Raw genomic sequence first — 13,886 nt, forward strand, 5'->3', positions numbered from 1 at the left:
AGGCACATACCTTGCTGCCTGCCAGCACTATGGGTCACGCTGTCCCCACATAATCCACTGTTAAACTGACTTAGGTCCCTACTTCACACCTGTGGATACTGAGGCGCAGGCAGGCCAAGGACCCTGCCCAGGGTCTCACTGTTCACGAGAGGCAGAAATGGGTAGACTCTGCCGTCTGCACGGTGGCTTTGATGCAGGGTCCTCCCTGCCCTCAGTGCCTTCTCATCCTTCTCACGGCTCAGGTCCTGGTGATGTCCATGAACACTCTCCTGCCCGTGCCTGTGCCAGCCTTTTCCAGCACAACTTAAAATTTTAGATTGAAGGCATCACCAATTTACTCCATGCCCTATAACCGGACAGCACATTACAAAAAGGCAGAGGCTATCTCTCGATCAGAGCTCCACCGCATACCACAGTCCAGGCAGCCCTCACCATGGTGGTCACTCAGGACACCATGCTGAGAACAAGCCGAGTCGGAGAGCCCCAGCCAGCAGCACCTCCTCCTGAAATATACTTAGCCCTAAAAATGTACTTTTTATTCTCATTAAGAAGTCTTTTGAGAGCTTGATACCAGCTTGCAAGATACTTGATACTCAGTTGCAAGATACCAACACTGAGCCAATTTGTTGTTAATAATTTTTTAAAGATCTAACTAGGAAGATTAAATAAAATATACAGTAGAACCTCCCTAGCTGACCACCTCCCTACACTGATGACTGCCTTAAGCTGACCTGATTTTCACAGACTGGACAGGCATCCCCTGCACACAGGGGAGGACCAACCTCTCCACTCAGGAGCAGGGACTTGAAAAGTAAGGGGAGCATCTCATTAGGGGCATTTCCCAGAAGCTGAGCCTGCTCGTCCCACGCACGTCCATCTGTGCAGAGCTCAGCCCTCCATCCACACCAGGCTGCGAAGGAGGCTGGGGAGGAGCGGTGTCCTGACTCCTGCTGCCTCAGAGGACAGAGAACACAGATCGCAGGACAAGTTATCACCACCCGTTCCTGCATCGACCCCAGCCACCATGCAGAAGTGGGCATGAGAAAATGGTGTTTTGTTTCTGTGCCCAGAAAGACACGCAGCCGTGTGCACAGCTGAGCAGGTGGACCTCAGGCCTCCGCGGGCAGCAGTGTCCTGTGCGGTCAGAGGCAGAGGCGCAGAGAATCCTGCCTCCTTTGTGCGGCCTCCAGCCCTCCTTGACAGCAGCTATTTATTTCGACGGCTGGTGGAAGCTGCTCGGAGGTGAAGATGAATGAGCACAGTGGAGACACACAGCCAGCCCCCTGCCTCCGCGGGTCCGTGGGCCCCATGGAAGCCCCCCAAACCTCCCCTGAGCCTGCTAATGATTATAAATGGCAAAGAATCTCCAATTTAATTGCGAAAGGTAATGATGCAGTGAGCATAAGATTAGATTCACCACAGAAGGCAATATCCTCAAACAATAAAAAAAAAAAAAATTGAGAAGCTGGTGTGAAGATGGCTGCAGTCGATAGGGAGGCTTCCGTGTTAAATGCCACGGTGGAGGGTCACAAAATGATATTGACAGAACTGCTGATGGCAGATAAAAGCGGGACAGAAAACCGAATTGATCTCTGCAGAAAATAAGTTACAGATTAATCACCCTACCATGAAATCCTTTTGAGATGACTTAGGGTCTGAAGATGTGTCCGCGGTTTGATTACAGACCGGGACTGCAAAGTTGGAGCAGTAGGCTCCCACTCTTCCTCAGGCTTGCCGCTTGAGGCCTTCTTCCTCCTGGCTCCCTCCCCACCGGGAGAGGACAGTAGGTGTGCAGATGGCCACTGGCTCTTCTCACACCAGGGGTCAAGTCCTCTGCCTCAAGGGTCCCCAAAGCCACAGAAGCCTGGAATTTTGAATTGTCTGCAGTTCTGCAGGAACGGCCTGCTAACATGCAAGTGGAAGGGAGGGGACTAGAGAGGGCTGCCCTCTGACCATGACCCAGACTTCCCACCAAGCTTCCCAGGAGGCAGAGAGGAGGAACTCGCTGCCCCCATGGACCCAGGGTGGGATTCAGGGTAGGGCGGACATGCATTGCATTCATTAATAGTTTCCTCTTTTATCTTACAAGTTAGTGTAAAATTTGCATTCTACTCCAGGATGTGGAGAGGTACCTTATTTTTAAAGTTCTCAATAAAAATAATGATTTTTTTCCCCCTAAATACTGTTGACAGTCTAGGAAAATGGACCAGCACTTAATTTCACATTAAAGGCTTTGAGCATTCAAAGGTTTAAAACTTTACCAAGGCACTTAATATTATTAAAGTCTCACTTTTGTGCCACAAATAATGATAAATCATCGTTTATGCCATCTTTTCAACCCAGAAAGGTGAAGAAAGGATTTATTCAGATTGTAAGGCACCATATGAGAACAGAGCTTAACAAACGTCACAGGCAGACACAGGAGGAGGCCACCTGATAAGAACTAATGATAAGTTTCTCAGTGGCCACCCCGGGAGAAATCTGACAGCAGACACATCCGCATTGCCTCGACATGGACCGTGTACAGACAGACAGCCTGGCCTCCAGGGACAAATGACATTATGTGCCCCAGCATTTCAAAGTTCTTGTTTTTTCTCTTTTCTACAGTTGTTTTTTTGTGACAAAAACAAATGTAATGAAATTATGAATGCATGAAAAAACACATTTTAAAAGAGAAAATTTTAAGAAATCAAATATGAAAAAATATATTAATATTTACTCTATGAAAGACAGAAGTATTCAAAACGATACATATTTGAAAGCAAAATTCATTCCAAAGAAAGTAAATGCTAAAAGTTAATTCGAAAACTCAGACAAATACACGAAAAGAGCCAGTCAGTCAACACCGTGAAATTAACACTGTGCAACTGCTCCTACCACAAGGTGTGGTTTTAACCAAACATACTTTAAAATTCCTTCCTTAGAAAGGTGACACACTTGAAACAGAAGAATATGCTTTAGCTATGCCACCTCCTGCCCTGGACAGAGTGTGATGAAAGGCGGGCGTGTAGTCCACTGCAGGGCTCCGCGTGGCCTCTCATGTGGTCCTGGGCAATGTCTGCCCAGCTTTCACCTGAAAGACCCTCAATTCTGTATGTTTTGATTCCGTATGTTCATCGATTATTTCATAATTAATGCCAATTTCTAAACACACGTGAATCGAGATGTGTATTTTGAATTTAGCCTAAAGGACCCGTTTAAAAAATACAAACAACAAAAGTCTCTGTCACTCTTCCCACTCACCACAGCCTGGCTTGAGCTCTCCTGCAGGTCCCACAGCAGGATGTGGTTGTCAGCCAGCGAAATGACCTTCTTGCCATCGCCCATTGGCTCCCACGTGACACTAAGAGAGGGGGAGTGTCAAACATTAGTACGGACATTGCAGTCCCCAAACTGCTAGCCACAGGCTTTTACACATTCTTTATAATCCAGCAAGCTCTGCCCCTGTTCCACAGTCACTACCAAGTACTTACTAGCATTATTATCTGATGGTGTTTGGGCTGGACACTGTTTCCACTCTGTGGAGTGAGCTACGTCCCCCAAGTTCATCTGTGGAAGGGCTACCCCCAGTGTGATGGTGCAGATGTTCCCCAGGTGATGACAGGGTTGTGTCCCAGTAACGCCATTGGAAACTGAAAATACCATAGGCTGAAAATGCACCTAATACACCTGTCAAATTAAGTTTAATCTAAAGCTGCCTCCTTATGTCTTTTAAATTCAAGGTTTCTCTGAAGAGAACAAACAGACCAACCTGCTTCTGATAACAAGTATCCGAGTGTCCACCACTCACGGCAGTCATTTCAACTGCTCACGGTCGCTGACTGTTCAAACCGTGTTCCCATAAGGCAAGTGCTGAGCTACAACAATACAGCTACTTCTGCACCTCACTGCTGTTTGCTGGGTATCACTTTCCTTTTTCTGTCCATAAATTCTTGTGGACCAAAAGGCAGTGCCAGAGTTGCTTTGCCCAGTTAAAATCCATTATATTAATTTGTCTGAAGTTTTTCTTTCAAGACACCTAACCTACTGAAAACATCATAGCTTAGACAAGCCTTAAACATGCTCAGAACACTCAGCCAACAGTTGGGCAAAATCATCTAATACAAAGCCTATTGTATTATAAAATGTTGAATAGCTCATATAATTTATTGAATATTGTACTGAAAGCAAAAAGCGTTTCCTTATGTTTGGGCCAACCTGAGCCATAGTTTTTTATTACCTGCAGCCAAAACCACCCTAAATGATGTAAGGAATGTTTGAATAATTAACAAAAGGCCAAAAAACGTGTCTCTGTGGTAAGGTCATAAAAAGATCGAATCTTTTTTCAACTTGGTCACACATATGGATTTTGTCTTCCCTGATGAAATTCTAAAAGTGCTTATTCATAAAGAAGAGAACTTCCGTCCACGGGTCTAACACCTGAGTAACTAAGCTGTCAGTGAGGAGCTTCTCTCTCTTTTTTCCAGACAGGACACAATCCCAGGTGATTGCAGCTTGCTTAGGCATTCTCCCTTACACCATCATTTCAAGCCCGTCAGTGGAGCTGTTACTACTTTTAATCCTAACACTAATATTCAGTAGAACTGCTGTTGGTTGACCACCCAAGAGAACGTAACAAACTGGTCAATATACAGAGGGGGTCAGCAGAAGGAGCGAGGCCTTCTAGATCCAGTGCATGAAAATTAGGTAAACCTGGGTGACCTGCCTCCCCTCCCTCCTCTCATCAATGGGAAATTGGAGACGCCGGCGCGGGGGCGGCAGTGCAAGAGGCATGCTTTAAAATGTATATATGGGGAAGAGTGCAAGATGGCGGCCGAGTAACAGCTTCCTTGCATCTGGGCACCGTGAGTCTGGGGAGATAGGACTCCAGGCATCTCTGGCTGGTGGGATCTGCCTATCATCACCCCTGTGAGGATACAGGGAGTCAGCGAGAGACTTCTGGACCTCAAGAGGAGGACTAAAACAGTGGAAAACCGGCAAGTGGTCGCAAGTGTTCAATTGGTCTAAACCCACCCGCAACTGTAAGTTCAGTAGCAGCGAGACTGCAAACAGGAAAGGCCTTACCTGTGAACTGTTTTGGTGTCTTTGGACTTGGCACTCAGTTGAACTACCTTGGGGAGAGCCTGAGCGGGAGTGCGGAGAACTTTGGCCGTTGTCTAGGGCCCCAGTCTGAGCCGCTGAGCCAGACAGAGCTAATAGTGTTTGACTGTGGGCCACAGGGAGCCATTGTGAGTGATCTGCCCCAGCTAGCTCCGACCTCAGGGTTGCAGAGCTAGAATTGGGTGGGAGCCGGTAACCTAGCAACTTAGTAACCTAAGGGTGGGGTCTGAGCCGCCTTGCACACCTAACCCTCAGGGGCAGAGTGAGACCGGTTTTGGCACACTGGGTAAGTGGACAGGCACTTCAGCAGTGATTCCAGTGACAAGCACTTTCCTGGGAAAGCTTCTGCTCAGCAAGTTTACAAGTTCAAAGTGCCTTCTAAGTGGGCTGAAGAGAGATTTAGGGTGTCTACCTGCTGGGGTTTGAGAAATCAGCAGCCTCCAGTCGTATCAGAACTGTGATTAACATCTCATACCCCAGAAGACCACGTGTTGCCCAGACAATATTCAACAACATATACATACTGCTTGGTTTTTGGTTGTAGGTTTTTTTTTTTTTTGTAGTTTTTTTGGTTTATTTTGATGTTGTTGATGTTGTTTTGTTTTTTAATTTCAACCTTTTCCATACAGATCTTTTTCCTTTCTCAATTTTTCTAGTTTAATTATAATTTCCCATTGCTGCCTTTTTCAATAACTAGAACTTCATTTTTGCTAGTGTTTCTACCACTATTATTTGGTTTTTCACCCAATTTTATCCCATAAAGTTTTCCGTTTGCTTGTTTTGGTTTGATTTATAGCATTTTTGTCTTTCCTCTCTACTTGGTGGAGGTGGGGTACTGTGTCTGATCAGGTTAGCAAAGAGCTGCTGACCTCAAGGGAACCACCCAACTGGACACCCCCAGAAGGTGGGTTTATTTTTTAAGGTTGTGTCAAAGTACCCTACTGTACACCTATATTGCTCTATCTCCCTCTTTCTGTGACACTCTTCTTTTTGTCAATATTCGTTTTACCCAGGCCCTCTCCTTTCTCTATTTTTTTTTTTTTCTTTTCACTCGGTCCTCCTTTCTTTCATCCCTTTCTTGCTCTTCAACCTTCTCACCCTTCTGGTCCTGTACCAAAAGGACTCATCGAAACCTTAGTCCACAGGCACAAGAACTTAAAGAGCAAAAGGAAGCGAAAGGAAAATTAGGGCAAGGAAACAGATAAAAGAAATCACTCATGAGGAAGAATCAGCAGAAAACTCCAGGCAACATGAAGAACCAGTCCAGAACAACCCCGTCAAGGGACCATGAGGTAGCTACTGCAGAGGATTCCACCTATAAAGAAATGTTAGGAATGACAGAAAGGGAATTTAGAATACACATGTTGAAAACAATGAAAGAAATGATGGAAACAATGAAGGAAAATTCTAATAAAGTGGAAAATAACCAAAAGGAAATCCAAAAACAGAATCAAATCAGAGATCAACGATATGAAGAATACAAAAAGGACATAGCAGAGCTGAAGGAACTGAAACAGTCAATTAGGGAACTTAAAGATGCAATGGAAAGTATCAGCAACAGGTTAGACCATGCAGAAGAAGACAAAGTTCTTGAGATAACTCAGATAGTAAAAGAGGCAGAAAAGAAGAGAGAGAAAGCAGAACGTTCACTGTCAGAATTATGGGACTTTATGAAGCGTTCCAACATACGAGTTATAGGAATTCCAGAAGGGGAAGAAGAATGCCCCAGAGGAATGGAAGCCATACTAGAGAATATTATAAAAGAAAATTTCCCAAATATCACCAAAGATTCTGACACACTGCTTTCAGAGGGATATCGGACCCCAGGTCACCTCAACTCTAACCGAGCTTCTCCAAGACACATTGTGATGAACCTGTCCACAGTCAAGACAAAAGAAAAGATTCTGCAAGCTGCCAGGAGTAAGCGCCAGTTGACCTACAGTGGCAAATCCATCAGAGTGACCGCAGACTTCCCTAATGAAACTTTCCAAGCAAGAAGACAATGATCATCTACCTTTAATCTACTTAAACAGAACAATTTCCAACCCAGAATTCTGTACCCTGCTAAGCTAAGCGTAAAAATTGACAGAGAAATCAAATCATTTAGGGATATACAAACATTGAGGAAATTCGCCACAACAAGACCAGCTCTACAGGAAATACTTCAACCTGTTCTGCAAACTGACCACCACAATGGTTCAGCAGCAAAGTAAGAACTCAGAAATTAAAAGACAAAACCTAACCTCCACACTGATGCAAAAGACAAAACTAAGCAATGGACTCTCACAAAATAAGATGAATAGATACTACCACTCTTATCAATTATCTCAATAAATGTTAATGGCTTGAATTCCCCACTGAAGAGACATAGATTGGTTGACTGGATTAAAAAACACAAGCCATCCATTTGCTGTCTGCAAGAAACACACCTGGCTTCAAAAGACAAATTAAAGCTCCCAGTCAAGGGTTGGAAGACAATTTTTCAGGCAAATGGAATTCAGAAGAAAAGAGGAGTTGCAATCTTATTTTCAGATACATGTGGATTTAAAGCAACTAAAGTCAAAAAAGACAAAGATGGTCACTTTATATTGGTCAAGGGAAAAATACAACAAGAAGACATTTCAATTCTAAATATCTATGCACCCAATTTAAATGCTCCCAGATTCTTGAAACAGACCTTACTCAGTCTGAGCAATATGATATCTGATAATACCATAATAACAGGGGACCTTAACACTCCTCTTACAGAGCTGGACAGATCCTCTGAACAGAAATTAAACAAAGATATAAGAGATTTAAATGAGACCCTAGAACAACTGTGCTTGATAGACGCATATAGAACACTCCATCCCAAAGATAAAGAATATACATTCTTCTCATCACCCCATGGAACATTCTCCAAAATTGATCATATCCTGGGATATAAAAAAAATATCAACAGAATCAAAAGAATTGAAATTTTACCTTGTATCTTCTCAGACCATAAGGCACTAAAGGTGGAACTCAACTCTAACAAAAATGCTCGACCCTACCCAAAGGCATGGAAATTAAACAATCTTCTGTTGAATAACAGATAGGTGCAGGAAGAAATAAAACAGGAAATCATTAACTTCCTTGAGCATAACAACAATGAAGACACAAGCTACCAAAACCTGTGGGATACTGCAAAAGCAGTTTTGAGAGGAAAATTCATCGCTTTACATGCCTATATTCGAAAAACAGAAAGAGAGCGCATCAACAATCTCACAAGAGATCTTATGGAATTGGAAAAAGAAGAACAATCTAAGCCTAAACTCAGTAGAAGAAAAGAGATATCCAAAATCAAATCAGAGATCAATGAAATTGAAAACAAAAGAACCATTCAGAAAATTAATGAAATAAGGAGTTGGTTTTTTGAAAAAATAAATAAAATAGATAAACCATTGGCCAGACTAACGAGGAATAGAAAAGTAAAATCTCTAGTAACCTCAATCAGAAATGATAAAGGGGAAATAACAACTGATCCCACAGAGATACAAGAGATCATCTCTGAATACTACCAGAAACTCTATGCCCAGAAATTTGATAATGTGAAGGAAATGGATAAATATTTGGAATCACACCCTCTCCCTAGACTTAGCCAGGAAGAAATAGAGCTCCTGAACAGACCAATTGCAAGCACTGAGATCAAAGAAACAATAAAAAATCTTCCAACCAAAAAATGCCCTGGTCCAGATGGCTTCACTCCAGAATTCCATCAAACCTTCAAGAAAGAGCTTATTCCTGTACTGCAGAAATTATTCCAAAAAATTGAGGAAGAAGGAATCTTCCCCAACATATTCTATGAAGCAAACATCACCCTGATATCAAAACCAGGAAAAGACCCAAACAAAAAGGAGAATTTCAGACCAATCTCACTCATGAATATAGATGGAAAAATTCTCAACAAAATCCTAGCCAATAGATTACAGCTTATCATCAAAAAAGTCATTCATCATGATCAAGTAGGCTTCATCCCAGGTATGCAAGGCTGGTTTAACATACGCAAGTCCATAAACGTTATCCACCATATTAACAGAGGCAAAAATAAAGATCACATGATCCTCTCAATAGATGCAGAAAAAGCATTTGATAAAATCCAGCATCCTTTTCTAATTAGAACACTGAAGAGTATAGGCATAGGTGGCACATTTCTAAAACTGATTGAAGCTATCTATGACAAACCCACAGCCAATATTTTACTGAATGGAGTAAAACTGAAAGCTTTTCCTCTTAGAACTGGAACCAGACAAGGTTGTCCTCTGTCACCTTTACTACTCAACGTAGTGCTGGAAGTTCTAGCCAATACAATTAGGCAAGACAAGGAAATAAAGGGAATCCAAATGGGAGCAGAGGAGGTCAAACTCTCCCTCTTTGCTGACGACATGATCTTATACTTAGAGAACCCCAAAGACTCAACCACAAGACTCCTAGAAGTCATCAAAAAATACAGTAATGTTTCAGGATATAAAATCAATGCCCACAAGTCAGTAGCCTTTGTATATACCAATCACAGTTAAGACGAGAAGCTAATTAAGGACACAACTCCCTTCACCATAGTTTCAAAGAAAATGAAATACCTAGGAATATACCTAACGAAGGAGGTGAAGGACCTCTATAAAGAAAATTATGAAATCCTCAGACAGGAAATAGCAGAGGATATTAACAAATGGAAGAACATACCATGCTCACGGATGGGAAGAATCAACATTGTTAAAATGTCTATACTTCCCAGAGCAATCTACCTATTCAGTGCCATTCCTATCAAAATACCAACATCGTACTTTCAAGATTTGGAGAAAATGTTTCTGCATTTTGTATGGAACTGGAAAAAAACCTGTATAGCTAAGGCAGTTCTTAGTAATAAAAATAAAGCTGGGGGCATCAGCATACCAGATTTTAGTCTGTACTACAAAGCCATAGTGCTCAAGACAGCATGGTACTGGCACAAAAACAGAGACATAGACACTTGGAATCGAATTGAAAACCAAGAAATGAAACTAACATCTTATAACCACCTAATCTTCGATAAACCAAACAAGAACATACCTTGGGGGAAAGACTCCCTATTCAATAAATGGTGTTGGGAGAACTGGATGTCTACATGTAAAAGACTGAAAATGGACCCACACCTTTCCACACTCACAAAAATTGATTCAAAATGGATAAAGGACTTAAATTTAAGGCATGAAACAATAAAAATCCTCCAAGAAAGCATAGGAAAAACACTGGAAGATATTGGCCTGGGGAAAAATTCATGAAGAAGACTGCCATGGCAATTGCAACAACAACAAAAATAAACAAATAGGATGTCATTAAACTGAAAAGCTTCTGTACAGCTAAGGAGACAATAACCAAAGCAAAGAGACAACCTACACAATGGGAAAGGATATTTGCATATTTTCAATCAGACAAAAGCTTGATAACTAGGATCTATAGAGAACTCAAATTAATCCACATGAAAAAAGCCAACAATCCCTTATATCAATGGGCAAGAGACATGAATAGAACTTTCTCTAAAGACGACAGACGAATGGCTAACAAACACATGAAAAAATGTTCATCATCTCTATATATTAGAGAAATGCAAATCAAAACAACCCTGAGATATCATCTAACCCCAGTGAGAATGGCCCACATCACAAAATCTCAAAACTGCAGATGCTGGCGTGGATGTGGAGAGAAGGGAACACTTTTACACTACTGGTGGGACTGCAAACTAGTACAACCTTTCTGGAAGGAAGTATGGAGAAACCTCAAAGCACTCAAGCTAGACCTCCCATTTGATCCTGCAATCCCATTACTGGGCATCTACCCAGAAGGAAAAAAATCCTTTTGTCATAAGGACACTTGTACTAGACTGTTTATTGCAGCTCAATTTACAATCGCCAAAATGTGGAAACAGCCTAAATGCCCACCAACCCAGGAATGGATTAACAAGCTGTGGTATATGTGTACCATGGAATACTATCCAGCCATTAAAAAAAATGGAGACTTTACATCCTTCGTATTAACCTGGATGGATGTGGAAGACATTATTCTTAGTAAAGCATCACAAGAATGGAGAAGCATGAATCCTATGTACTCAATTTTGATATGAGGACAGTTAATGACAATTAAGGTTATGGGGGGGAGGAAAAGCAGAAAGAGGGACGGAGGGAGGGGGGTGGGGCCTTGGTGTGTGTCACACTTTATGGGGGCAAGACATGATTGCAGGAGGGACTTTGCCTAACAATTGCAATCAGTGTAACCTGGCTTATTGTACCCTCAATGAATCCCCAACAATAAAAAAAAAAAAAAGAAGGAAAATTAGGTGAACCTAAGGAGGTGCTGATGTGGGCAGGGGTCAGCTGTCAGCTGGGGCAGTCCTGCTGTGTTTCAATTTCACAACTTTTTTCTCATTTAGAATTTAAGTAACACACAGAAAGCTCATAGAGCTGTGATGCCGTCTGTATTAGACAAAGAGTTTACTGAGTGTTTTCTAATGGTAACAGTAAAAAAAAAATAGTATCTAGTGAACAAAATAAAAACACCAGAGCTGAAAGGATGCCAGGAAACCTGCTCCCCAGTCTGCTGTCCCTGAGCAGTTAGGACGATGGCCAATTCTGATTTTGAAGATGCTTCATCAGAGCAAGATGGCCAAACTTGTCTGGTAGTCTGTTGTGCAGGTAAAGGACAGAGTTCGGCAGTTTGACACTGACTCTCAGGGAAAAATGCAACGTGGAATAAGTAGTGGGGGGCGGCTCACAGCTCCTGTCCTGGTGCAGAGAAGGGGCTGAGCCGTGTGGGGTGTTTTCCACATGTCAGGGGCAAGAAATCTAGATGGCTCCTCACCAGGTCTCACTGGTAACCCGTACCCCTCACAGAATTAAAAAAAAAAAAAAAGTCTGAAGCGCACAGTGACCACAGGGATGGTGACTGCTCACACAATGCTGGCAGGACACAGCCTAAAGGCTACCCCCGAGAACTGGAACTTTCAGCGGAAACTCCAGAAAGCTGGACATTCCCAACTAACACCCAAATGGCAGGATAAAGGATTAACCCATCTGATGTGGGAGACCAACCCCCAATCACGCAGCCCGTTCCCTAGCCGGCTTTAACCACACAGACACTGGTCTTGGCGGCCTTTCCTGGTGCCATGAATAATTGACTAAGGTTTCCCCAGCCAGAGGAAAGGTTTCTGAAGCACTCATCCAATTTATTAAAACTCTTGTATTCTCCACAATGACTAGGAGCCTTTGGGGCACATGGCAATTAATGTGTGCAGAGGAATTCTAAAAGTGAGGAATTCCAGGAAGAGTGGCAATGCATCATCAAAAATGAGACCACGTTCATAAATTTAGTTAACCATTAGTGCTTTTGGGTGTGGAGAAGAGCCAACAACTCTAGAATGAGAAAAAAAACTTTTAAGGCTTTCAAATAATCAAAATCCACGTGCTCATGCCCAGGCACGCATCACCATGGGTCAGGGATCAGCACCTCGAGCCTTGCCTCAGAGGCCACCTGTGCCCTCTGATTTGCCCACAGTCCCAACACAGATGGTTGTCGGACTTCTAAGTCTGCAGAAAAACAAAGCCGTGGGCTGGGGCGATGGGCGCTAAAGGGACTTGAAGCAGTGGCATGCCCTCGGAGGCCTGCACACAGCCGGGGGAGTGGCCGTCTCACTCTCCACCAGGGAGCGCTGGGATCCACGCTCAGTGAGCTCCAGCTAAGAAGTGGGAAGGACCAAAACATGTGCTAGAAATGTTCTAAATGCTTCTTTGTTTAAGTCTGACATTTAACATCACTAAACTTCAGTAATTAAGACAACTCGCGTTTTTTAGAAAAAGTAACCCCAGACAACAATTTTTTTTTTACAAATAAAGAAAAATTTAAAAAGGATAACCCTTAAGATTTCTGATACCTAAGTTTTAAGTACAATATTTCAAATATGTTGAGTTACCTCCACCTACAAACATTGTGCAGACCAGTCTAATCAGATCCTGCTGCAGATTCAAGGATCTTAAGTTACCCTCTGGGACCGAACATGACTCTACCATGACAGGCAGGTCTATCTTGACAAGCTAACAAAGTTTCACGCCCAGCCAGTCAGAAATCAGACGTTACAAAAAAGGCTATAAACAGCAAAACACAGCATGGTGCCAGCCAGAAACATAGCTTCCAGTGCACCACCCATTAATCTTCACAGGCCTTGCTCTCAACCCATGACGTACATAACGGAGTGTTTATCCCTAGGCTGAGATGCCCTCTTTTCACTCCCTGCAGTGGGAAGGTCTTACTCCCTCACCCCTACTAAGCAAAGATGTCACACTATGTCAGGGGCAATACAGTCCCAGTATGTTCCAGAGCATTTACAGAGATTCGGGATGCACATGTGGTCTTATAGCAGGCCAGGAGAATACCCAGCACTCCCACTATAGGAACACTCCAGAGCCTTTACAGGGAGCCAGGGGCACACCCAGCACAGCCCAGGAACACTCCAGAGCATTACAGGGAGCCAGGGGCACTCCCAGCACATCCAGGACAGCCCAGGAACACTCCAGAGCATTTACAGGGAGCCAGGGGGCACTCCCGGCACACCCAGGACAGCCCAGGAACGCTCTAGAGCATTTACAGGGAGCCAGGGGCACTCCCAGCACACCCAGGACAGCCCAGGAACACTCCAGAGCATTTACAGGGAGCCAGGGGCACTCCCAGCACACCCAGGACAGCCCAGGAACACTCCAGAGCATTTACAGGGAGCCAGGGGCACACCCAGCACAGCCCAG

The 13,886-nt window shown here is 43.4% G+C and overlaps 1 protein-coding gene across 3 annotated transcripts in view; it reads right to left on the reverse strand.

Annotated features, from left to right (window-relative positions):
- EIPR1 (EARP complex and GARP complex interacting protein 1) overlaps nt 1-13,886 on the reverse strand; it is a 179,973-nt gene that overhangs the window by 14,977 nt on the left and 151,110 nt on the right. For all 3 annotated transcript variants that reach the window (XM_053587104.1, XM_053587103.1, XM_053587105.1), the window contains one exon: nt 3,244-3,343. In XM_053587104.1, coding sequence (XP_053443079.1) covers nt 3,244-3,343 — 100 coding nt within the window. The remainder of the gene's footprint in view (nt 1-3,243; nt 3,344-13,886) is intronic.

The sequence above is a fragment of the Nycticebus coucang genome, chromosome 4, assembly GCF_027406575.1.
Source record: "Nycticebus coucang isolate mNycCou1 chromosome 4, mNycCou1.pri, whole genome shotgun sequence".
Classification (NCBI taxonomy): Eukaryota; Metazoa; Chordata; class Mammalia; order Primates; family Lorisidae; genus Nycticebus; species Nycticebus coucang.